At 45.4% G+C, this 26,281-nt stretch overlaps 2 protein-coding genes across 3 annotated transcripts; one reads left to right on the top strand and one right to left on the bottom strand.

Moving 5' to 3' along the window:
• Positions 1-1,943: 1,943 nt before the first annotated feature.
• On the bottom strand, positions 1,944-23,555 carry CNTROB (centrobin, centriole duplication and spindle assembly protein). 2 transcript variants are annotated; one of them, XM_059998349.1, is made up of 19 exons: positions 23,232-23,555; positions 22,371-22,455; positions 22,039-22,120; positions 21,401-21,557; positions 20,392-20,508; positions 20,062-20,178; positions 19,628-19,726; positions 18,016-18,252; positions 17,538-17,672; positions 7,304-7,437; positions 6,602-6,727; positions 6,236-6,398; positions 5,350-5,611; positions 4,292-4,446; positions 3,965-4,028; positions 3,620-3,790; positions 3,337-3,469; positions 2,718-2,790; positions 1,944-2,461 (listed from the first exon to the last, which is right to left on the bottom strand). In XM_059998349.1, exons 1-19 carry the CDS (start codon positions 23,511-23,513, stop codon positions 2,336-2,338), a joined length of 2,718 nt encoding a protein of 905 aa, XP_059854332.1. In that variant the 5' UTR covers positions 23,514-23,555; the 3' UTR covers positions 1,944-2,335. The 2 variants fall into 2 exon arrangements, with proteins under 2 accessions (XP_059854332.1, XP_059854333.1); XM_059998350.1 differs by having other exon boundaries at positions 23,241-23,555.
• A 1,025-nt stretch (positions 23,556-24,580) lies between these two features.
• Positions 24,581-26,256, top strand: TRAPPC1 (trafficking protein particle complex subunit 1). The gene is made up of 5 exons (XM_059998629.1): positions 24,581-24,624; positions 24,735-24,833; positions 24,986-25,056; positions 25,407-25,545; positions 25,842-26,256. The coding sequence occupies exons 2-5, from the start codon at positions 24,735-24,737 to the stop codon at positions 25,968-25,970; spliced, it is 438 nt and encodes a 145-aa protein (XP_059854612.1). The 5' UTR covers positions 24,581-24,624; the 3' UTR covers positions 25,971-26,256.
• Positions 26,257-26,281: the final 25 nt, after the last annotated feature.

Genomic DNA, 26,281 nt, shown 5'->3' with positions numbered 1-26,281 from the left:
CTGCATGTGGGCTTTTATGGAGCTTCCCAAATCTTTCACTTTGTTTCTTCCCCTCTCAGAACATTCCCAAGATGATTATGGAGGAAGAAAGTGGGGGCTGCTTGACTGGGTTTTCTCCTGTTCCCCAGATTCCTTGCTGCTTTTCGGTGAAGAAACAGACTTTTAATGTGGGTACCTTTTTTAAAAAATCAAAGTTGTCTTACTGTAACTAGCTCACAAAATAGTTAAGTCAGCAACTGTGCCCTTTTCTGATTTTGTTCTGGAGAGCTGGGAAATATCCTCCACACCGTCCTTCACGTCAAGAAAAACGTAGGGGCATGTTGACTGAGGGTGGCAGGTTGGAATCCGAAAGATAATGAGGTAAGACTGGGCGTTCATTTTACTAGTTTTTAAAAATTGTATGAAACTGTTTCCTCCCAAAGACGGTAGTATGCCATCAATCACAGAGTTTGGTCAAATAATTCTAGGCACTTGAGACGAAAAATAGAAAAGCAAACGTTTCCATAGGTGGGTAAAGAGACTGGCCTTGAAAAGTCCCCTGAGCTGGTGCAACTCCTGTTTCTTTGCCAGGAGTCCTGAGCAGGACTGATGACAAGCTGTCCCCAGAGCCAGACAGGAGAGCCTGCACACCTGCTGCTCATGTTTTTTTTTTTTATCTTCTCCTACTTTTCCCTCCGCCAGGAGCTAGAAAGTGACTTTTAGGTGGAAAGAAATACAGTGCTCCCTTGATATCTAGGGTAGGAGGTTGGTTCCAGGACCCCTGCAGATATCAACATCCACAGATCCTCAAGTCCTATATAAAAAACAACGAAGTGTTTGCATATAATCTGTGCATATCCTTCCGTACACTTTATTTTTAAAATATTTATTATTTATTTATTTACTCGGCTGTGCTGGGTCTTAGTTGCGGCACACGGGATCTTCGGTCCTTGTTGTGGCAGGCGGGACCTTTAGTTGCGGCTTGCGAACTCTTACTTGCGGCATGTGGGGTCTAGTTCCCTGACCAGGGATCAAACCTGGGCCCCCTGCACTGGAGTGTGGAGTTTTAGCCACTGGACCACCAAGGGAAGTCCCCATCCTCCCGTACACTTTAAATCATCTCTAGATTACTTATAATACCTCATACAATGTAAATACTATGTATCTAGTTATAAAAACAATGTAAATGCTATGTAAATATTAGTTGCTGGTGTGCAGTAAATTCAAGTTTTGCTTTTTGAAACTGTCTGGAATTTTTTTTCTCGAATATTTTTGATCCACAGGTGGTTGAGTGCACAGATGCAGAACCCGTGGGTATGGAGGGTTGACTATAAGATCTAAACATTTCTTAACATGAAACACCGTGTGAATCTATATCCTGTCAAGTCTGTTCTGGAGCTAACCAAATAATTCAGGGCACATAGAAGGACCCCACCCTCCTCACAGAATCTAGTAAACTGTCCCTCAAACACCCACCTAGGACCAGGCCCTAAGAATCACATCTACCATCATCCCCGCCCCGCACTGTGCTCCAGAGCGGGAAAGCTATGTGTGGGTCCCAAGGTACCATCCTTCAGTTTAATCTAAAGTGTACTACTACGGGTTTTTCTGCATTTGTACTATGAAGTTGGGGTCTTTCACACTATTGTCATTTTCTTCTCTAATATTGTTTCTCTTTGTTCATTTTGGTGAGTATTAGGATGAAAGTTTTCACAATCATGGCTGTTTTTCCTTGCCAGCACTCTAGTCTTTTATACACGTTTCAAAGCCATAAGAGTGACGATTACAGCCATAACATGTGGCCTGGCTGGAGCAGAATCTGTCCATCAGAAACCTACTAGCGTCATCTGAAAGAATTAAATTATCTGCTCCTTAAACACAAAACTGTCTCCCCCAAAATCAAATTTTTACTGAAACTCTCTATACAATAAATTATTCTTTTATTGAAAGTGTTTTTCTGATTATTAAGTAATATATACTTGTTTTAGAACAGCTGGAAAATACAGAAATGTACAAAGAAGAAAATAAGAATCACCCATAATTCCACTACCGACCAGAGCTAATCACTCTGTGGGTTTTACTCTTGCAACACCAGGCTTTAGCTCACTAATGCTTCTGAAACCTAGCCACAGACTGTTTTCGTTCAAAGCACTCGTGTCTTTTTCCACAGAATATAAAATAGAAACATATAAAAAACATACTCAAGTAGAACAATGAGGTTTCCTCACACAGTGGTTTCCTATAAATCCTCCATTTTCCAAATTCCTATGAGTCAGAGACTCTAATACAGACTACTGAGATTTATTAAAATAATAATAATAAAAATGAGAGACCAAAGAAGAGAAAGGCCAGGGACTTATCTCCAGATCCCCCCTCGACTCCTCATGCTACCAGGGGCAGGGTGCCCACTCTTCTTCCGAGCTGGAGGTCTTTCAGTCTTAGGGGCTGTAGCGAGGCGGCGAGGCAGAGCCTGGGAGGGGATCTGAGAGTTGAGGGAAAAGAGAAAAAAAAGTCAGTGTCGCGTCCTCTCAACCGCCCCCCTGCCACTGAGGAACGGCATCGTGCGTGGGGTGGGCCAGCGTCAGTCAGCAAAGGGGAAGGGCCACGCTACAGAAAACGGGACCCGGGATCGGAGGGGTCGGGCGACAGAGGACAGAGCCAGCTGGCGGGTGTGCAGAGGGCGAGGGATGAGCCAGTGAGAGCCCCCAGCCCCTCGCCCCCGCCCGACCTTCCCTCACCTCTTTCCGGGGCATGTCACCCAAGCGGGAGTCTGTGTTCCTTCTGGGGGCATTATCCCCTCGGCTGTCAGTCCTGCCATACAAATCAAGGGATGATGATGGGCAGCTGTTCCCCCGACTCTCCCCACACGGGGTGGAAGAACTACTCCCCAATTCTGTCTCTTAAGAATAAGAACAAACAAGACAGACCCGGGGATCAAACAGGAGGAAACATTGGCGGAATCAAATACTGAGTTATACTAGATTGTCACAGTCCTAGGACTCTCAGTTCTGAGCTGCAGGGTAAAGAGGAAAAAACTAAGGTAGAAAAACATCTACCTTAGTAGAAGAGATTTTTAGTAGAAGAGATTTTTTTTCTTTAAGAAGTGAAAAAAAAGTGATTTTTTTTTTAAGAAGTGAAAAAAACCCCAAAAAACAGACAAACAGAAAAGTAGAGACAAAAGACAGGTGCGGAGGAGTGAGAGCTGGAGGAGACTCCGATCTACATCTCACCCTCACTTCTTCCCCAGAAAAGGATGGAAGCTGCTACTCAAAGGACAACGCGCACACTCCACTCTTCCTGCCCACAATCCAGGTTCCATCCACCTAGTCCCTCCACCCTTCCCTCCCAGGCTGGTACCCGCTGTGTTCCAGCCTCTTCAGGTAAAGCAGCAGGTCCTCGGCAGGCAGTGCCCCCCGGCCCCGAGCTTGGTACAGTCGTAACAGCTGAGACACCTCCATCAGCTGCCTCGAGGGTGCGAGCCCATCTCCACCTGAGAGACACATCAGTAATGGTTGTCATCCTAGGCCCTCCCCCAACCCTATCCCAACTCTCGGAGTCCAGACAGGCCTTCAGTTCCAGGTACCAGCTCCACGCCCGAGACCTACCCTTTTTATCTGCCGGTAAACCATGACCTGCTTACCTCTCTCTGGGCAGCCATCGCTGGAACCGCCGCTCTGTGAATGGGCTGAGGGAAGCTCATGGACCCGGAAAAGACCGGACGCCATGGCTAAGGGCACTTTAGTCTTATGGACCGGAGGTGGGAGGCGTGGCGCCTGAGGGGCTTCCTCCCAAGATGGGGCAGTCAGAGGACCTAGCAAAGGAAAGAGATTCAAATCAGGAAATGGGGCAAAATCCAAGGAATCCTGCCACCTTAGCCTTCGTGGGGCTTCGTCACTTCTGCCAGCTCCTAAAGACCCATGCCTGGTAACCGGATCTCCCACCTCTTCCAGGCCTGGCCCCAACCTTCTTCAGGGGTGGTGCTCACCAGACTTAGGGGGCAGCAGGTCGTTGGAGGGGTTCTCGTTGCTCTGGGGCGCTGTCTCCAGCAGCTGTGGGGACAAGACAGTAAGGTTCCCTGAGGACCGCTGAAGAAAGAGACCTCAGTGTCTGAGGGAAGCAGCAACTGGGGAAGTAAGAGCTGGGGCTGGTCACCTAAGTTCCAGAAGGAACTACTGCAACTGGGAGAGGCAGAAGCTGGGACGAAGTCTTAGTCCTAAAAGGCGGATGAAGTCAGCATCCTAGTCTCCCCGAGTAGAAAGAGAAACTGAGGAGGGAGAGGAGAAAACAAGGTGGGACGGGTGGGCCCTCTTACCTGGTGCAAAAAATGCTTGAGGCCCTGCAGCTGGGAAGGGGGCGGCAGCCCTTGCTTCAGGAAGCCATCCCCGTCGGACCCAGGATCTTCCTCAGGGAATGGCCGCTCTGCCCTGTGATCGGGATGGAAGGTCCCAGCTGCAGAGAAGGCCTCAGCTGTAAAGTGAGACAGGGGCGTGTGCTGTAGGGGGGGGGACTTCTCCACAAATCAGCTCACCACAGGCCTGGAAGGAAGGGGCCTATTAAATATAACAGGGGCAGCACAACCAGGAGAAGCTGGTCACGGTGGAAAACAGCCTGGAGAGGGAAGAACTGAAGGCAACTGAGAGTCGGCACAGCTGAATTCTAAGACAGAAGTGTAGCCAGAAGGGAAAGCTATGGCACTCGGCTGCTGAATAAATAAATACCACCGCAGCACAGAATGGTTTAAGATCAATAGACATGTTCCGGCTCATTCTTAATTCTGCCTGGGTTGTCACATTTACACCACACAGAGCACCGTCATCCCCACAAGACACAGCTGACTGAACCAGGCGTGGCCACCACTCAAGGTCAGCCGATCCAAGGGATGGTTACCAACTCGTCAGATCGCCTCTCTTTAAACTGGACCTAAGAAACAGAGGCACCAATGTCTCTGTAAGGTTGTCTAGAGTCTTTCTGGAGTCAGTGTCATGGCTGCTCAACTCACGTGCAAACCAAACTTGTGAGAGCAAGAACCTGAGGGAGAGAGAGGGCTGGTCGACCAAGAGGAAGGGGCAGATGCCGGGGGGGCAGAGTCCAGAGCCCACGCGGGCCCCAAGAGACGAGGAACAGCTGCCCAGTTCCTGGCAGCACCCTGAACCAACTCCAGTTCTCATTAAGCACAGATACATCACATTTGCATAAGCCTCACTCCCTTTATTTGAACAAACTTGAGTGGATTTCTGCTCCTTGCAATTTATGGTCACTAAGTCATCTGGGAAACGAAATGCTCAAGTCCCAGACAGAAAGGAAGCTAGGTTAAGAGGGAGCCAATCCGTGTGGGTAAGGAGGACGCCAGTGACTCCTGTCCCCAGTCACCTGAGGATGAAGTGAGATCTGGCTTTGGCTCCAGGGGCTGGAAGGAATGCTGGCTCTGGAAAGTGGGGCCCAGCAGGAGGCTAAGATCTGGGGAGGGGCTGCAGAGAACAGGTGGCAGCACCCCAGGCGGCTCTTCCTGTGCTTCCCGGCTCTGCTGCAATACGGGCTTTAGGGCCACGGCCACGGGGGGCACAGTCCAGATGCTCCTCTCCCCCTTCTCCGGTTCCTGTGGCCCAGGGCTGGAGGGGCCGGCAGGAGGAACCTGGGCACAAGAGAGGGTGCGTTTAAAGAGATGAGACATGGCACAGACACTTTTTAATAAGATTACAAATTAGTACAACGTCCTTCAAAGGAGGTTGGGGAACATTTATCAAATTACTATCAAATTTTAAAATGCTTATTTTTGAACTTACAATTCCATTTTTAGAAATTTTACAGATATACTTGCACAAAGACATATATTAATGATATTTTTTGCAGCACTGTTTGTAGAAGCAAAATATAGGAAACAACTTTAATGTCCACCAATAAGCACTTGGTTAAGTAAAAAGACACAAAACTGTGTACAGAAGACTACTGTTTGGGGGCGGCACTCGAGACACCAGTAACAGCCGCTGCTCCTCGGGGGAGGAACCGGGAGACTGAGGTGCAGGGATGGGATGGAGATTACTTTTCACCGTATATCTTTTGGAACAGTATGGATTTTTTTTTTTTTTACCATGTGCATGTCATCATCTATTCCAAAAAAGATTTTAACTAATAATAAACATTTAATAATTAAAAGAAGGAAGCAGGAGATGCCAACATAGGGGTGAACTATGGACCGCCCTTGGGAGGGAGCTAGATTTCCAAAGAAGGGGTCCAAACACAATTCTGCGCAGCATACCGGGGGACTGGGCGGCAGGGCGGCGGTGCTGAGCAGGTGGCTTGCCTCCTCCCAGTGGGCCTGCAGCATGGCCTGCAGCCGCTCCAGCAGCTCCGCCCGCTGCTCCTGCAGCCGCTGCCTCCCACTCTGCAGCTCCCGCGCTCGCGCCTGCTCCCGGGCCAGTCTGAAGGCAAGACGCGAGAGGCCATGTCGGCCCTTTACAAAAGCAGGGACTCGGAGAATAGGAAGAGCCAGAAGGGAATATGGAACACGTGAAATTGTGAAAGGCGCTGGGGCCAGTGTGGGAGAGGCCAGGGCTACAGAGGAAGTGGCGCTTCACCACTCCCTCTGGGACTGCGGCCTAACAGGGAGACCAGGGGCCGGCACCTGAGCTCATAGTCCTGGGCCACCTGCTGCTGCCTCTCCTCCCGTTCTGCCATTTCCACCTTGAACTGAGCCAACTGAGTGGACAATTCCTGCTGGTGCTGTCCATTTAGCTCCTGCAGCTGCTTCCTGGGAGGACACAGGTGAGAAAAGAGGACTGAATCTTGAGACAGAAGAACTAATCAAATAAGAAAAAGCCAGAACGCGTGCACGTGAGAGCCAGCCAGCCCAGCCGTGGCACAGGCGCATTCAGGAAAGAGGACAGCTGGTATCTTAGGATGGGTTCCCCAGAAGCAGGGACTGAGATGAGGATTTATGGGAAAGTGGTTCATTTAAGAAGCATTTCTAGAAAGAAACTGGTAGGGGACTAGGGCTGAGGTGGGGAGGAGGCGCAATCCCCCAGGGCGGCTCTGGAAATGTTGCAGGTCGAAGCTCACCACTGTGCCCACCAGGGGCAAGGGAGCTGGAAACGTACATTCCTGTGGCCATCAGCTATTGGTTAAGTGCTACTTCCTATGGGGAGAAAATGGAAAATCCCCAAGCACGGCTGGCTCTCCCTGTGAACCTGAAGGCAGCTCTCCCACCGAGAGACTGACAGCAGCCAGTGCGTTGGAAGATGGTAAAGGGAGCTGAGAGGGTCTGGACCGGGCCCCGACACCACCTGCTGCGGCTGGGGAGAGGCAGCAGCCAGTAAGCTCCACGTACCTGTGATGCTCCCTCAGGGAGGCTGCTTGACGCAGGCTGCTCTCCTGAGCCTGTGCCAGCCTCTCTGTCACCCGCTGCTCCAGCTGCACGGCCAGCTCCGACTCTATCTGGATCCGCTGGCTTTCAAACCGGGCCTGGGAGTAAGGGAAGGCAGGGTCATTGTCAGCTCGGTTCTATCTGGGCTTAGAAGAGGATGGAGGATATAAGGTAGACCAAAAAATCCACGTACCAACGTTACCTCATATGCCTAAGAGATAAAGAAACAAGAATTTTGCCACAAGGAGTGAAAGAGGATTCCTTTCCTTATTAAACCATGAGGTGCGCACACCTTATATGTACACAAAAGTAAAAATGACTTTGGACAATAGAAATATCTTTTTTTTGGACAAAAGAAAAGTTAGGTAGAACAATCAAATGTGTTACACGTGTCTGAGGTAACACATGCAATACTCCTGGTGGACCACCTGAAACCCAGGGAGCATTCAAAAAATGTCCGTGTTCCCTCCTCCTAAAGCAGAATCATTGTCTCTATTTTCTCACCTCATAATCCTTCTTCAACTCACTGAAATCTGACTTCCACTCATAGTCCTTCATGGCAAAGAACTTAATTTCTAAATCCCGCAGTGGTTATTTCTCAGTCTTTATCTTACGTGATCTCACTGCAACACCTGCCGCCTACATCAGTTTTTCCTTCTAAAACCATTTTCCCCTTCACTCCTGTGATACCACCAGCCACGTGATCTCATTCTACCCGACTGCTCTTCAGTCTCAGCTAAAACTGCTCCTCCTCCAACTGCCCATCAAGGCACAATGCTTCCTTGAGTTCTGTCTTCAATTTTCTTTTTGACCACAAGCTACCATTCTGGGTCACTGATGCTTTTACCTGTGTAGAGCAAATGTCTAGCATTTAGGCCATGTTTTTGGCTACCGTTTATACCTTAAAACACTTTCTAAATCTCTCTCTTTATCCTGGACCTTTCTTCTAAGCTTTAAGCCCATATACCAAGAAACCTACTGTATATGCCTCAAATAGAACACATCCAAAATTGAGCTCATTTGTTTTTCTACCCTCAAACCTTTTCCTATTATATTTCTTGCCTTAGTTAATGGCACCACTCTCCACTGAAACACCCAACCTATTTGAAACCTGGAGTTATTCTTGACTCCTCCCACATCTTTGCCCCTCCCACTGGTCATTTCATTCTATTCAATACTAACAGCTCTCTAATTTACCCTTCTGCTCACTACTACGTTAATTCAATATTACTTCAAGTCTAACTGATCTCCCTGCCTCTATTCTACCCTCTACCCTCTCTCCTTCCGGCCCTAGTGGATCCTCTACTTTGTGCCTGAGTGAATATTCTAAAGCACAAAGACACTCAATTTGTTTCCTTGTTTGAAATCCTTTAAATGTCCCTACTGTCTAAGGAATAAAGTTCTGGCTGCTGAAACTGGCTTATAGGGCCCTTTATGATCCCACTCATCTATCTCAGCTCTCCCAAATAGGTTCCAATCATACCAAACTCCTAACAGTTACCTAAATTCTTTTTTTTAATTTAAAAAACTTGTGGTAAGAAACGCATAATACAAACTTACCTTCTTAACCATTTTTAAGTGTACAGTTAGGTAGTATTAACTATATTCATGTTGTTGTACAGATCTGTAGAAATGTTTCATCTTGTAAAACTGCAACTCTAGGGCTTCCCTGGTGGTGCAGTGGTTAAGAATACGCCTGCCAATGCAGCGGACATGAGTTTGAGCCCTGGTCTGGGAAGATCCCACATGCCGCGGAGCAACTAAGCCTGCGCACCACAACTACTGAGCCTGCGAGACACAACTACTGAAGCCCACACGCCTAGAGTCCATGCTCCGCAACAAGAGAAGCCACCACAATGAGAAGCCCGTGCACTGCAACAAAGAGTAGGACCCGCTAGAGAAAGCCTGTGTGTAGCAACGAAGACCTAACACAGCCAAAAAATAAACAAATAAATAAAATTAAAAAAAAAAACCAACCTGAAACTCTATACTCACTGAACAACAACTCCCCATTTCTCCCTCCCCAGCCCCTAACATCACCACTGTTTCTGTTTCCACGATTTTGACTACTCTAGATGCCTTGTTACCTAAATTCTTTTTTTTAGTTTCACGTGTACAACATAGTGATTCAATATTTTTATACATTATAAAATAATCACTACGCTAAATTTTTTTAATGAAAAAACTTAATATATACTCCATCTGAGCCAGCAATTCCACTTTAAAGAATCTATCCTACAGAAAGGGTGCCAAAGATTTATGTACAATGATGTTGTTCACTGCAGCACTATTTTTTTTTTTTTTTTTTTGGCCGCAACGTGTGGCTTGTGGGATCTTAGTTCCCCAACCAGGGATCGAACCCATGCCCCATGCAGTGGAAGCACAGAGTCCTAACCACTGGACCACCAGGGAATTCCCTGCAGCACTATTTTTAATAGTGAAAAAAACTGATGTCAGTGTAAATTTCTCATCAAAAGGCAAATGCTTAAATAAACTATGATTCATCCATTTATAGCAATATTATATAATTCTTAAAAATAACATCTATACATCTTAATTTAATTCTTAAAAATAACATACAATACATCTATATGTATTGACATGGAAAGATGTCTAAGATATATTATGAGGTAAAAACAACAAGTTGCAGCGAATGCATACACATTTTTTTAAAGCACCAGCCTAGAAACCCATATAGAAAGGTTCTAAAAGGACACAAAGTGATGCGGGAAGGGAAGGCAACCGTTTACTTCTGTAATATTTGAACTTGTATTACAGACAACTTTTACATCTTAAAAATATTTTTTAGAGTTCTCTGGGGAGACTACCTTGAGCCATCCATGTAGAATTGACGACTCCTTTCTCTGTCTTTGATATTTACCTCTGATAAGTTAACTTTGAGAATTTAGACAGAAACTCAGTTTGACTTTAAAACTAGCTGACAAAACAAACAAACATGAAATGAGGAAAAAATAATGAATCTAAAAGATGACAAGAAAGGAGAGGAAAATAAACACTGAATAAGCAGGACAAAATAAGATAAAGTTAAGACATGGATTCAGCTATGAATAAACTAATTAAATTAAATGAATTTAATGCTCCAGCCAAAAGGCAAATATATAAATGTTGAAAGTAAAAAAGTTAGAAAAATATTTCTCAGGGAAACTCTTATTTTTTTTAAAGACCAATATAGATCTATTAATATTAGGCAAGATTAGACTCTAAGGCAAAAAGCCTTGTGAGAGATAGAGTCATCTCATAAGGATAAAACACTCAATTTACCAGGAAAGATATAGCAATTTAAAAAATTATATGTATCTAATCATAACAGAGCCTCAAAATGTATAAAGCAAAAATTGACAGACTACAGGAGAAACAGACAAATCCACACTCAGTGAGATTTTTAATAGAAAAAAAATAAAAAGGGATATAATGACTTAAACAGCATAGTTAACAAACTAGACACATATACAAATAGACATATAAAACTTCACCAAACAACTATAAAATACATGTTTTTAAGCACACATGAAATATTTAGAAAACTTGACCATATATTAAGGGATAAGTCTCAACAATTTTCAAAGAATTTAAATAATAAAAATAGTATATTCTCTCATGATATCCACAAGAAACTCTCCAATGATGGGGGTGGGGACACGAAAAGAGAGGAAGCGGGGTGGGAAGGGGCAGAGAGAGAGAGAGGTGCAGACAGACAACAGACAAATGTAGCAAAATGTCAATTGATGAATCTAAGTGTATTCATTATACTTACTATTCAAGCAACATTTAAGACAGAAATATTTCAACACAAAAAGTTGGGTGGAACATACATAAATAAGTAATTTTTTAAAAGACCATGCTCTCTAATCACAAATATTTAAGCTATAAATCAATAATAAAAAGATAATTAGAAAACCCTATATGTTTGGAAATAACCCAGGAGATCAAAAAGTAATCATATTAATATTATCATATTAATATTAATATAATCATATTAATCAAACAATATTATTCAGGGGACTTCCCTGGTGGCGCAGTGGTTAAGACTCCTCGCTCCCAGTGCAGGGGGCCTGGGGTGGATCCCTGCTCAGGGAACTAGATTCCACATGCATGCCACAACTAAGGAGCCCACCTGCCACAACTAAGACCTGGCACAACCAAATAAATAAATATTTTTTTAAAGGAATATTATTCAGAACCAAACAATAAGGCAACTATCACATGGGACAAGCTGTAGGACGCACTTAAGTTAATACTTATGGAGGAACTTAGAAGAAGCAAGCATTCATCTTAAGAAGATTTTTAAAAGAACAACAGAATAAAATCAAAGAAAATATAAGAAATGAAATAAGGTACAGACATTAATAAAATAGAAAAAAAATCAACAAAGCCAAAAGGTAATTTTCTGAAAATATATTTAATTAAATCATGAGTAAGATGGTTTTAAAAAGAGATGATGACAGAAATGACACAAATGAACAATATCTGGAATGAAAAAGTAGAAAAGATGCCAGGGACATTAAGATAAAATTATGAACAACTGTTAAGTCAATAGATTAGAAAATTTAGACTGAATAGATATATATAGATAAGAGAACACCAAAAATAATTCAAGAAGAAATAGAAAGCCTAAATATTTCTTTCATTTTTTTTAAAGGATTTTCTTTTTTTTTTTTTTAATGTGGACCATTCTTAAAGTCTTTATTGAATTTGTTACAATGTTGCTTCTGTATTATGTTTTGGGCCATGAGGCATGTGGGATCTTAGTTCCCTGACCAGGGATCGAACCCGCACCCCCTGCATTGGAAGGCGAAGTCTTAACCACTGGACCTCCAGGGAAGTCCCCCTAAATATTTCTAGAAACATTCAAGAAGCAAAATCAAGTCAAATACCAAGTATTCAAGAAATACATATTAAATCCAACCTTACAAACTATTTCAAAGTATAAGAAGAGAGGGAGTAGATCATGTTTCTAGTACTGGCAGATGGTTATTCAGAGTAACTGTTGTGCTGAACAAAAACAAACAAGTTGAATAAGATATTTTTAAAATATATGTATATACATGTATATCTCTTCCTAAAAAGTATCAAAGAGGTAATGAAACAGTATGGAATTACTAGGTCAAAGTAAAGGAAAAATGGGAGCCTAGCCAGGCTAGCAAGCACGGTAGATTAAAAAAAAAAAAAAGAAATCTTAAAAATAAATACATAAACAAACAAATAAATAAAGAGACATGTACACTTTTTTTGACAGGAGGGAGTCCAGACATTTAAGAAAATCTGTTAGATCACAGGCTAATCACAGAGATAATAGAACAGAAATGTCAATTACCACACACAAGAAATACCATTTGCAAAAACCATTTGGAAAAGTCACTATACAAATAGACGGCTGCAGCTGTCAAAAGAAATCCCTGAGGAGGGAGAAAATATGATTTCCAGAGTTACTACATTATAATACTCAAAATATACAGTTCTCAACAAAAGATTACAAAACATACCAAAAAAACCCATGAAAATATGACTCATTCAAAGGAAAAAGAGAATATAATAGGAACGCTTCCTGTGGAAGCCCAGACATTGGGATTACTAGTCAAAGACGTAAAATCAACAGTCTTAAATATGCTCAATGAGCTATTTAGACAATAAACTAAAGGAAATCAGAACAAAGTATGAACAAATAGGGGGTGTCAATAAAGAGATTTAAAGAGATTGAAATTATAAACAGGAACCAAACAGAAATTCTGGAGCTGAAAAGTACAACTGATGATATGAAAAATTCACTAGATACCACTATACATCTACTAGAATGGCCAAAATCCAGAACACTGACATGCCAAATGTTGGTGAGGATGTGGAACAACAGAAACGCTCATTCATTGCTGATGGGAATGCAAAATGGTACACTCGCTTTGGAAGACACTATAGTGGTTTCTTACAAAACTAAACACGCCCTTACCATATGACCCAGCAACCACACTCCTTGGTATTTACCCAAAGGAGTTCACACAAAAAACCTGCACATGAATGTTTACAGAAGTTTTACTCATAACTGCCAACACTGGGACTTCCCTGGTGGTCCAGTGGCTAAGACTCTGTACTCCCAATGCAGGCGGCCCTGGTTCGATCCCTGCAGGGAAATAGACCCCACATGCTGCAATTCAGAGTTTGCATGCCGCAACTAAAAGATCCCACATGCTGCAACTAAAGATCCCGCAGGTGGCAACGAAGATCCCACGTGCCGCAACTAAAACCTGGCACAGCCAAATAAATAAATAAATAAACACTTTAAAAAAACCCAACAAAACTGCCAACACTTACAAGCAACAAAGATGTGTAGGTGAAAAGATAAACTGACAATGGAATATTATTTACCACTAAAAAGAAGTGAGCTATCAAACCATGAAAAGACATGGAAAAAAATCATATCACTAAGTGAAAGAAGCCAATCTGAAAAGGCTACATACTATATGATTCCAACTATATTACATTCCAGAAAAGGCAAAAAACTATGGAGAAAGTAAAAAGATCAGTGGTTGTCAGGGTTTAAAGGGAGGAAGCGATGAACCGTGAAACTAAGTATGATACTATAAAGGTGGATACATGTCATTATAAATTTGTCCAAACTCATATAATGTACAACAGCAGAGTGAACCTTAATGTAAACTATGGACTCTAGGTGATAATGATGTGTCAACTGTAACAAACGTACTACTCTGGTGGGAGATGCTGCTAATAGGGGAAGCTGTGGGGGGCTGCAGTTAGGAAGTATGTGGGAAATCTCTGTACCTTCCACTCAGTTTTGCTATGAACCTGAAACTGCTCTAAAAAATAAAATCTATTTTAACTTTTTTTTAAAATTAATTAATTTATTTATTTATGGCTGTGTTGGGTCTTCGTTTCTGTGCGAGGGCTTTCTCTAGTTGTGGCAAGCAGCGGTCACTCTTCATTGCAGCGCGTGGGCCTCTCACTATCGCGGCCTCTCTTGTTGTGGAGCACAGGCTCCAGACGCGCAGGCTCAGTAACTGTGGCTCATGGGCCCAGTTGCTCTGCGGCATGTGGGATCTTCCCAGACCAGGGCGCAAACCCGCGTCCCCTGCATCAGCAGGCAGACTCCCAACCACGGCGCCACCAGGGAAGCCCTAAAATCTATTTTAAAAAAATCACTACAGGGGCTCAATGGCAGATGTCAGCAGGCAGAAGAAAGGATCAATGAACTTGAAGATAAGCAACTGAAATTATCCTGTCAGATGAGCAGAAAGAAAAAAAAATGAAGAAAAATGAATAAAACCTGGGGACCTGTGGGACATCATCAAACATACCAACATATGCATTAGGGAAGTCAAGAGAAGGAGAGAAAAAATATCTGAAGAAATAATGGCCAAAAGCTTCCCAAATTTGATAAAATTCATAAATCTACACATCCCAGGAACTCAACAATCTCTAAGCAGGATAAACTCAAAGAGATCCACACTGACACATTATTGTCACACTATCAAAAGCCAAAGAGGGAATCTTGAAAGCAACAAGAGAGAAGCAATTTGTCACTTACCAGGGAGCCTCAATAAGATTAATAGCTGACTTCTCCTAAGAAATCATGGAGGCCAGAAGGTAGTGGAATGACATGTTTTTTTGTTTTGGTTTTTTGGGTTTTTTAAATTTATTTATTTTATTTATTTTTGGCTGCGTTGGGTCTTCGTTGCTGCGCACGGGCTTTCTCTAGTTGTGGCGAGTGGGGGTTACTCTTCGTTGCCGTGCAGGGGCTTCTCATTGCGGTGGCTTCTCTTGTTGAGGAGCATGGGCTCTAGACACATGGGCTTCAGTAGTTGGGGCATGTGGGATGAGTAGTTGTGGCTCACAGGCTCTAGAGCACAGGCTCAGTAGTTGTGACGTGTGGGCTTAGTTGCTCCGCAGCATGTGCGATCTTCCCGAACCAGGGCTCGGACCCCTGTCCTCTGCATTGGCAGGTGGATTCTTAACCACTGTGCCACCAGGGAAGTCCCAACATGTTTTAAAGAAAAACGACTGTCAACTAAGAATTCTATATGGGAAGGGCGAGGGGAATGTGAGGAAAATCCTTCAACAATGAAGGAGAAATTAAAACATTCCCTGATGGATAAAAGCTAAGGGTGATCATTACTAGTGGACCTGACCTACAAGAAATTCTAAAGGGAGTCCTTCAGGCTGAAATGAAATGAAATTAGACAGTAACTTGAAGCCATATGAAGAAATAAAGCCATATGAAGCAACTGATAAAGGTTGCTACATAGGCAAATATAAACCTATATTATTGTACTTCTGGTTTGTAACTCCTTTTTTCCAATATGATTTAAAAGGCAAAGGCATAAAACAATAATTACGAATCTGTAACAATAACAATATGAAGGGGGAGGGACAGAGACGCATAGGAACAGAGTATACGCTACTGAAACTAAAGTAGGTATTATCCAAACTAGGTTATTATTACTTTAAGATGTTAATTGTAATCCCAAGGTAACCATTCAGAAAATAACTTTAAAAATATACAGAAAAGGAAAGAGGAAAAGATAACAGTATACTACAAAAATATCAACAAACTATCAAAAAAAAAAAAGGCAGTAATGGAGGAACTGAGGAACAAAAACATTTAAGACATAAAAAACCAAACAGCTAAATGGCAGAAGTCCTTCCTTATCAATAATTACTTTAAATGTAAACGGATTAAATGTTCCAATTAATAGGCAGGAATTGACATAATGAATTAAAAAAAAAAACACGATGCACCTATACATTGTCCACCAGAGACTCATTTTACAAAGACACAAAAAGGTTGAAAGTAAAAGGATGAAAAAAGATAGTCCATGCAAATAGTAAACAAAAAATGGGGCGGGGGCTATATTAATATCAGACAAAATAGATTTTAAGCAAAAAGGTTATATTAAGAAGATATAGCAGTTATAAATATATGTGCACCTAATAGAGCCCCAAAATATATGAAGAAAAAAAATGACAGAATTGAAGGGAGAAAACAGACAGTTCTACAACCACAGCTGGAGACTTCAATACCCCACTTTCAATAATCGATGGAACAATAACGAAATGGAGGACATGAACAACACTAAAGCCAGGCGCTACTCTGGGATTTAACAGTAAATAGACAAAAATCATTGCCCTCATGCACCTTACAGAAAATAAACAAGATACACTATGGGGGAGGTGGAGTGGGGAAATGGGTGAAATTGGTGAAGGGGATCGAGAGGTACAAACCTCCACCTATAAAATAAATAAGTCACAGGGATATAATAATGCACAGCATAGGGAATATTCAATGATATTGTAATAACTTTGAATGGTGATAAATGGTAACTAGACTTATCATGGTAATCACTTTGTAACATATATAAAAATATCAAATCACTGTGTTGTACACCTGAAACGAATATAATATTGTAAGTCAACTATACTTCAATTTAAAAAAATTAAATACTAAGTAAAATAAATAAAAAGGTATATTATGTAGTATAGTAGGAGAAAAATTAAACAGGGAAGGGAAAAGGGATTGTCAGAGGTTGCAGATTTTACTCAGTGTGTTTGGGGAAGAACTCACTAGGTAAGATGACGTCTGAGTAAAGAGTAGTTCTCCTTACTCTGAATTCTTATTTATCATACTCCTTCGAAAATGTGTGTGCTAGACAAACTCCCCATCTATCTGGTGAGCTCCTTGTTGGCCGGGGCTATTGTGTTAGGACTATCCCAGCACAGAGCTTACATAGAAGGACCATTCGATAGGTTTACTGAATGCCCACATAGACACGCACAGCTAGCATCAGTTCAGGGGGTACAGCAGCGTATAAGTCGCTACTGAAGTTTTTACTAACGTCTTCACCCTTGGTCCTCCATGATAAATTAGTTTCCATGTGGTCAGCCCTCCAACTCAATGGGCCAGGTGAAAAGTAAAAGTGTGTTCTCTCAAACACTGGCCTCACTAACCCAGAAACTGGGTGTCTCCTTAAGTCAACCATTATAATAAGGAAAAAAGTATCTCAGAAACTCATTAATGTGCCCTTAGCACACATTTTATGGATAAAAACAGAGGCCCATAAAGGTCAAAATTCTAGTTAGAAATGGGAGTGTTTGCCTGACTCCTGAAAGTCACTCTGCCTCAGACCTACGTCTTCTCACCAGGAACTCTCCTCAAGAACCTCTGCCTCCTGACCTGCACCAGGCTCATCTCCAGCTGCAAGGCGTCTCTCTCTCTCCGAGCCGTGTCCAGCTCTCCTTCCAACCGCTGCACCTCAGACTGCACCAATGCCAGCTGCTGCTGGGCCTCCCGGGCTGCCTGGGCCTCCCTCTGGGTGTTCCCAAAAGAAAGAGAAATCAAACTTAAGTTTGTACCTCATTGCCTGTCTCCCGGTTACCTCTATTCCCCAAATCATCCTCCCGTACCCTAAAAACCAAGCTTCCTCTCTCCTCATATGTGACCTATTTCCTCATCTCTGTTGAATCTCACTCTTCGACCTTCCATGTATTTGATGCCCCCACCCCTTCCTGCAGGCCCTACACTCTCAATATTCTCTCCCACATATAGTTCTTCACTCTCCATCCCAGTCCACTACATCGTGTTTTCTGACATCCGTCTCATTCAATTATTTTGTCCTTCATCTGTTCCCCCATTCCCCAAGTGCCACTTTTACCTTCTCCCTTTCCAACTGAGCCTGGCTCTCCTCCTGCAGTGCCTGGTAGCATTCCTTAAGCTGATGCTCCTTCTGGGCCCAGGTCTGCCGTTCTTCTTCTAGGGCCACCTGAAGTGTCTCCAACTGTTGATGCTCACTGAGTTGCCCAGCCCGAGCCGCATCCCGTTCTCCCTGCAGGGCCCGGCACCGCTGCTGTTCCAGCTCCAAGCTCAGGGTCAGAGCTTGCCTTTCCTCTTCCTATAGCCCCAGGAGAAAACCAAGATCCTTAGCATGCCCTCAAGAGACCAGCAATCTGCCCCCTTACCCCCATACAATGTGCCTGCTGAGAATTATATCCGTTAAAATACCATAGTTAACAAGCCCACAAGATTATATGGTAAATAAGAGCTTCTGTTCCAGAGTTGGGTAGATTTGCGTTCAAATCTCAGTTTGAATCCCAGCTCTGCATTTACTTTGTGTAAATGCACACATCCTTATCTGTAAAGTGGGCATATTACAGTCTACCTTGTGAGGATTAAAGTTAAAAGCGTATGTAAAGAATTTAGCACAGTGTCTGGCATGTAGTAAGTACTCAATATACAATAGCTATCACCATCGTCATCAAAAGAAACTCCACAAAGACTAGAAAATCCAGCCTACAATCATGTACTAGCCAACCAGAAGCCAGCAGCAGCGCTCTTGGATGTAGCCTGTTAGGAATATAAGTACCAGCATGCATGTAGCAAGCATGTGTCATGCATGCAAGAAATTCTAAACCTGGCTACTAACTCATATGGGTAATCTTATCATTTCAGCAATTAAAAACTTGAGTAAGTCTCATCCCATACCTTTTCTGGTCTGCCATAGACCAGGGTTCTCAAACCTGGCTGAACGAAATCACCTAGGAAATTTCTGAAAATATTTAGGCTCCCCAACCCCCCATATATCAAAACCTCTGGGAAAGGGTCAGAAATCTGTATTTAAAAATAATTATCCAGGGCTTGCCTGGTGGCGCAATGGCTGAGAGTCCGCCTGCCCATGCAGGGAACACGGGTTCGTGCCCCGGTCTGGGAAGATCCCACATGCCGCAGAGCGGCTGGGCCCGTGAGCCATGGCCGCTGAGCCTGCGCGTCCGGAGCCTGTGCTCCGCAACGGGAGAGGCCACAACAGTAAGATGCCCGCGTACCGCAAAAAAAACACAAAAAACAAAAAAACAAAACAAAATAAACAAACAAAATGATCCAAATGATTTTAATGAGGATACAATTTGCTGAGTTTCCAACACTTACTTGGTGGCAGAGCTTACTTTCTGTAGAGTATCTAGCAGAACTAGTGTTTTTGTTTTTTTAAAAAATCTTCTTTTATGTATGTATTTATTTATCTATTTGGCCATGCCAGCGAGGCATGTGGGATCTTAGTTCCCTGAGGAGGGATTGAACCTGTGCCCCCTGCAGTGGAAGCACAGAGTCTCAACCATTAGACCGCCAGGGAAGCCCCCAGAACTTGTGTTTTAAAGAACACACTTTGCCCTGGTGCAACTCAAATTATGAACTCCCACAATCCATCAAAAGCCCATAACCCTCTAGAAGTAATTAACAGCCTCTACTGGAGTTAACCCAGGAAGCATTCTCACCAGTGTCTCTCTTTCCCGTTGCTGCAGTCTGGCACCTTCCTGCTCACGATTCAGGGCCTCCATGGCCTCAGAAAGGCTTTGTTCCAGGCGGGTTACTGTCTTTCAAGGAGAGAGGAACACAGGATGGAGGAACTGAGGGGAATCCCTGTACTTCGAAAATCATTAACAACGTAAACTCTAAAAGCAAGAGTTAACTAAATGACTTGGGGGCCAGAGAGAAGACCACATGGCGTGAGGAAAGCTGAGAAGACATCAACCATGCAAGTTTGACAGCAGAAACACTGAAGGGAGAGGAAGCGAGGAGAACTGTCAGGCCTGCTATGGCAAGATTGAGGTCAATCTGTCAGGAACCCTGACTCCAGGGCTGTTTCTACCCTCTCCCATCCAGCTGTCACTGACCTACGTTCTAAAGCCCCATGACCCAGGTTGCACACCTCCTGCTGCTTGCTTCTAGTGAGTTCAGCTGCCTGGCGCTCCTCCTGGAGTCCCCGAAGCACCTCTGTCCGCTCAGCTTCATGCCGGTTCCAGCCCTCCACCACACGGGCCAGGGTCTCAGGGAAGTCAGATAGAATTTCAAATAATTTTTTTGCCCTCTTTCTGCCCACAGGAGCAGGGTCAACAGCCACCTTCTCCCAGTGGTCAGTTAACCCACCACTTACCCCAGCTCCTAACATGAACAAAGAAATGTTGGTTGGCCTCCCCCTATTCACTATTCCTTGGTGCCCCCCATGGAGAGACCCACCCACATTCCGCTACCCTGGCACCTTGTCCAGTTGTTCAATCATGATGTCTTTCTTGCGGTCGGCAGTCACGGCCACAGCTAACTGTTGCTGAAGCTCTAGCACGCGGGTCTGCAGGCTCTGAATATGGCGCTCACAATGCTGGGAAGAAGGATGAGGAGTCTGGATGTTGCCATCCTTAGTTTGACCAAAGCTCCAAACTTTCCAGCTCCTCTACAGGGGAAATGGGCTGGAGACAGGGAGCCTGGGTCCCCAAAACAGAACAGGTTTGGGGAAGGAGAATCAGCAATGCTGGAGCCTAAGACCTCCAACACCTTCCTCTACCACCTCAGGAAGCAGGGGCTTAGTTTCCAGCCTCTTCCCTTTTCCAGATCTCCTGGGAAAAATTTCCATGAATCTTTTGGCAGGGGTGCAGCAGCCCATGCTGCAAAGAGTGAGAAGTTACTCCTGCCCTAAGAAGCATATTGGACACAACGATTCAACATGGCAAGGATAAAGGGGAAAGCCTTTCATTCATGGCCAGGCAGTTTAAAATGGAGGAAGAGAAGGTTCCAAAAATGACAACACAACCAATAATTCTGACTCTTCCTCTGCCTTGTCCCTCTCTCTGCCCCCTTCAATAGGCTGAGGCTCACAGAAACAAAGCTCATTATATCGCTGGTAGCTTTGCACAAGCCAACAAAGTTTGTTGTTCATTCACCAAACATGCACAGGGTATTTCTATGTGTTCGGTATGTTCTAGGCTTTAGGAAGAAAGTGCTGAACAAGATAAGGCATGACCTGCATGGAGCTTAGGTTTTAGAGGGGGAACACAAATGAGATATATCAGACTTTGATAAACTACATGAAGGAAATAACAGAATGATCTGAGGGAATAATACCTGGAGGCGAGGTGTGCCATTCTAGCTAGGATGGTCAAAGAAGGCCTGCCTTCCAGCAGAGCCATTTGAGCAAAGTCCCAGCCTGCAGGCCCTTAACCTTCAGCCCCTTTTCTAATCTTTGCTGCTGTCAAAAGGAAGCCTTTATATCTCACCTTGCGACGGGTATGTTCTGAATCCAGTGCATCTCTCAGCCCCTGAAAATCCGGGGGATTGAGTGGGGGCCCTGACCGAAGGCTGGTGTAGCGGGGAAACAAGTCCTCCAGGGCTTGGGCTGAGCTAGATGGAGATAAGTCGCGCAGGGGCCGGGTGCTGAGCAAATCAGGTAGAGAATATTAGGGTTGGGAAAGCTTTTGAGATCCACTAGTCCAACTGTGACATTTTACAAATGAGGAAACTGAAACTCAGGGCAGGAGACTTGCCCAAAGTTACAAAGCTCGGTAGATAAGAGATAGAGCCATAGATAGCACGCAGGTTCTGTGATTCACTCTATAGTGCTCCTTCATCTATTCCACACTCCCTGCAGTACAAGTTTCAGCAGAAACAAACTAGCTCTTCTGCAGGAAGAAGGACTAGAAGTTGGGAGAGAGCCAGGTACTAAGCAGCAGATGCCCACGTTCCCAAAGGAGGAAAGGGGATAGAAGAAAGGAGAGAAAGGATGAAAACTGAAAGCTAAGTGACAAGCATCTTAGGTCCTTAAGAGATACAAAAGCAGTAAAGGGAGAACTAAACACTAGAACACTTGGCTTTCCAAGAAAGGAAGTCAGCTAGGAGAACCCCAAGGAAAACTCACTTAAGTAAGGTGGCCGTGCTGTCACTGTCAAAGGAGTCCTCTTCCCGTCTCTCTGAGCCGGCACCTGGAGTAGCGGACTCCTCTGTGGGCAGCCAGAGAGGCCCACAGCCAGGGTCAGGAAAGGACAGGAACAGGAACCACTTGAAGAAGAGGTCCTTCCTTTCTACTTCACCCACTCCTCCTGCCCTCTCCCAAAGAACGGGAACCTTTCCTCCAGAAATCTCTTATCTCCGAGGTCTAGGTCGCCTCCCCCCACACACCCTGCTTCCTTTCTCCACTTTTTCCCACCCCTTAAATCTAGGTTCTCCTTTACAGGGAAGGGGTTTACTCACGATAGGCCGTATCTCGTGAGGTTTGGAGCATGCTCTGGAGTTGACCCCGAACACTTTCCATCTCAAAGATATGCTTGGAACCATCCTAGAAAAAGCAACATGGAAATCAGATGCAATAATCCATGATCTACCTACTGTCAGGGCAGACGGCATCCAGTAGCCCCTAAGGCCCAAGAATTTTTACTCTCACACCTGGGAAAACAAGAAAAATAGGACTGACCTAGTAAGAAACTCAAATGTCTACAGAAGCCAGAGAGGTAATGTAAATGAATTAATTGGGCACCTTAAGACAAGAGTAGTGAGGATTCTTGCCAACTAGAGAGCAAACATCCTGTCTAAAGACTGTAGTCCATGGCTATCAGTTTTTCAAACTCTGGGCGGCCTAACCAGTCTGCAGATTGGTTATGATACTTGCTCTATCTGACACTATCTATAACATGTATAATTGATTAAACTGTGTTTTAATGATTTACATGCCAAACTTTGAACCATATGATCAAAATAGTTTTGAGCTGGAAGGATCTCAGCATATTTTCCTTAAGTCCCTAGTTCCCTCTTGGGATGAAGAAACGTTATCCTCACTCCCAGCACCCACATCCCAGTCAAAGCACAGCTACCTATCCCACATGTGTCTCTGAAGGAAAAAAAAAAAAAAAAAAGAGCTAGTAGTTTCACAACTTTCCAAATTATGGTGGCCCAGGCCACTCTCTCCCTCATAAACATTTGTTCCCAGGAACAAGCATGACTGACTGTGTAGTTAAAAGGAATTTGGAATCCAACAATAGGAGTTCAAGTCTCAGTAAAGCTATTTTTTTTTTTACCACCCCCGATCCCAAGACCCTAGAGGTTTCCAAGACACACCTCCCTCACCTTCTTCTTCAAGTTGTTCTCCAATCCAACCGACAAGCTGTGACTCAGTTCTTGGGCCAAGCCATCTAACACCTCATGAGGAGGTGGGAAGGTGGCGGGCAAAAACAGCTGGGCTCGGGCTGTGCTCTCTGCCTGACGACTGAGGTGCAAAGAAGTATACAGCTGGGAGGTCACCTCAGAGGATGCTTGGTTCAGCCCAGGGGCTTCTGATGAATCACTCAGGAGATCCTTGGCCCGGAGAGGTGAACTGGGGCTGGTAGCTGATGTTGCCATGAGTACAGGGAAGAGACAACTGGAGACAGCAGAGCTGGGAACTCCTGGTTCTGCTTTAGGAGAGCACAGGGGGAAAGTACCCCGAGAAGGAAGATTTGGGAGAAAGGAGGAAGACTCCAAGTGAAGGATTCTTGTTGAATGAGGGCATGGAGCCTTTCTGGTTAGAGGAAAGGTTTCCAACGGTTCCAGAGGCCATGCGAGAGGGCAAAAGGATTTCTTTCCACAGCTCCTGGTAACAGTGGAAAAGGAGGGTGCAGCAAGGAGAGGGTGGGGACAGAAGACCTGCTGCAGTTCCTCTGGAGCACTGAAAGCTGCAGATCAACTTCTGGCACAGGCTATCACTGGTCAACTGAGCTCTTAAGTTTTCACACCCAGAACGTGCAAACTGAAACGGACCCAAATCCAATAGAGGCCTAATTTCCGTCCAGCTGCCTTATTTGCCCCTCAACCAGCTGTGGTCTCAGAGGGGCAGGAACCTCATGCTCCCCACCTCCCCTCTCCTCCCACTGCACTCGTTCTACCCAGGGTCAACTCTCTAGTATATCCCCTCCGATCCCTCCTGTCAAGAAAGCCATAGCAAGGTCCCTAGAATCCCTCCCTCCCTACTATCCCCAAAGAAACTTGAACACTCAGTCACGCCCTCAGACGTCCCTAAAAAGTACGCCGCGCTCAAGCCTAGCCTGAGATCCCCTACCCCGACAACCCCGTTCCAACTACTCTCCACACCTCCAGTCCTCGGCCACGCAGTCGGCCAAGGTGGGGACAAGGGTCTGCCCCCTCCCCTAAGCCCCAGTTCGGCAACACCAAGACACCCCCCTTCTCGCGCCCTTCCCTACAATCAAAACCGTTGGCAGCCTCCCGCCCACAGTCCGCAGCCCCGCCTCGCTCGCCTCGATGACGTCACCAGCCCAGGACACCTTGTTTTCAGCCGCTCTCACAGCTTCTGGAGCCGGAGAGCCTGGACGCGCGTGCGCGTATCCGACGGCCACGGATTGGCTGAGAGAGATATAGGGGCGGGGTTATTTCTCTGCCGCTAGAGCGTGTAGACCCGGTGGGGCGGGGCTCCGCGGAAACCGGAAGTATCGAGTGACGGGCACTCGGAGAAGTTCCGGTGAGTTCGCGGGAGGGGTCCCCGTCTGGTTGGAGGGATCCCGGGCTAAGAACTGGAGCCTACGGGGTGTGGGCGGTCCCGGAGTGAGGCTCACATTCTCTGCCCTGCAGATGACTGTCCACAACCTGTACCTGTTTGACCGGAATGGAGTGTGTCTGCATTACAGCGAGTGGCACCGCAAGAAGCAAGCGGGGATCCCCAAGGAGGAGGTGACGAGAGGGCCCCGCGCAACCCGGGTGACCTCACATCTCCAAATGCACATTGTCCCAGTCCAGCTTCTTCTCTCCAAACCCTGGCTCCTTCCCACCCCAACCCTGGCTCCTTTAAAAACCGAGAACTAACTCTGCCCCTCTCCCTCCAGGAGTACAAGCTGATGTACGGGATGCTCTTCTCTATCCGCTCGTTTGTCAGCAAGATGTCCCCGCTAGACATGTACGCGTAGTCAGAGGGGTTGTTGAGGGAGGGAGGGAATTTGGGGGCGGGGGAAACTTTCTGGAGTGGAAGGGGCTTTGGCCCCCAGAGAGGGTAAGGAGACAGAGAAGAGAGGCTGAGTCCGGGGCGAGAGTGCAGTAGCTGGCAGGAGCGGCGGTGGGGAAGATCTGAAGGTAGAGAGGTTGGGCAACGGGGCTAAATTGAGGGGTGAAGATGGGAGGTGTCTTTAGTCAACCAGGCTCCTACAAACGACATGTTTAGAGAAGAGGGAGTCAATCTAGAGGAGATCAGAAGAATCTCTTTGGGAGAGATTTCGCTTCTATTCCTTAACATCCTCCTCATCTCTGCAGGAAGGACGGCTTCCTGGCCTTCCAAACTAGCCGTTACAAACTCCATTACTACGAGACGCCCACTGGGATCAAGGTTGTCATGAACACTGACTTGGGCGTGGGACCCATCCGAGATGTGTTGCACCACATCTACAGTGCGGTCAGTGCCAGCCCCTCGGACCCTTCCGCCAAAGCTTCAACAGCCATGGCCACTTAGAGCCCCAAGACTCCTTCAGCTTCCCTGCCCTAATCCTACTGTATTGTATCTCTATTGAAGTCAGACTTCTTGGGACCCTTTAGGTCCTTATACACTCCCACCACCAGTTTCTCCCCAAGGAGGGTTTGCCTTCCAGCCCTTGATCGCTGTGCATTCACACACCCTTGAGGTTATAGTAGGTTTGGGGTTGAAAACAAGAAGTGTTCAAAGCCTGGCTCTAACACCCTCCCCCTCCACAGCTGTACGTGGAGCTGGTGGTGAAGAATCCCCTGTGCCCGCTGGGCCAAACTGTGCAAAGTGAGCTCTTCCGCTCCCGACTGGACTCCTACGTCCGCTCTCTGCCCTTCTTCTCCGCCCGGGCTGGCTGAAGGAAGCACTCTACCTCACCCCTCAGAAGAATCCTTGTCTATCTGGGGCCCTTTGTTTCACCCGAGGGCCCCTACTGGCAGCCCCACGGCCCCAGCTCCTCCATCCCCGTCAGGCCCCTTGGCAGCCCTCCCAGGGGAACAGCTTAAAAAGCCCTCCATGGTGCCCTTCCCATCACAGGAAGGAAGCCTACTGGAGTCTCTACACCTCCAAACCAGGCCCTCTCTCCAGTTTTATCCCCTACCTGACGCTGGGAGAAGTACAGAATAAACTTTTTATCACCCTCTGCGACCTGAGTGTGTTAGTTTCAGTG

Source organism: Delphinus delphis, chromosome 19 (genome assembly GCF_949987515.2).
Source record: "Delphinus delphis chromosome 19, mDelDel1.2, whole genome shotgun sequence".
NCBI lineage: Eukaryota > Metazoa > Chordata > Mammalia > Artiodactyla > Delphinidae > Delphinus > Delphinus delphis.
This window is presented reverse-complemented; position numbering and strand designations above follow the sequence as displayed.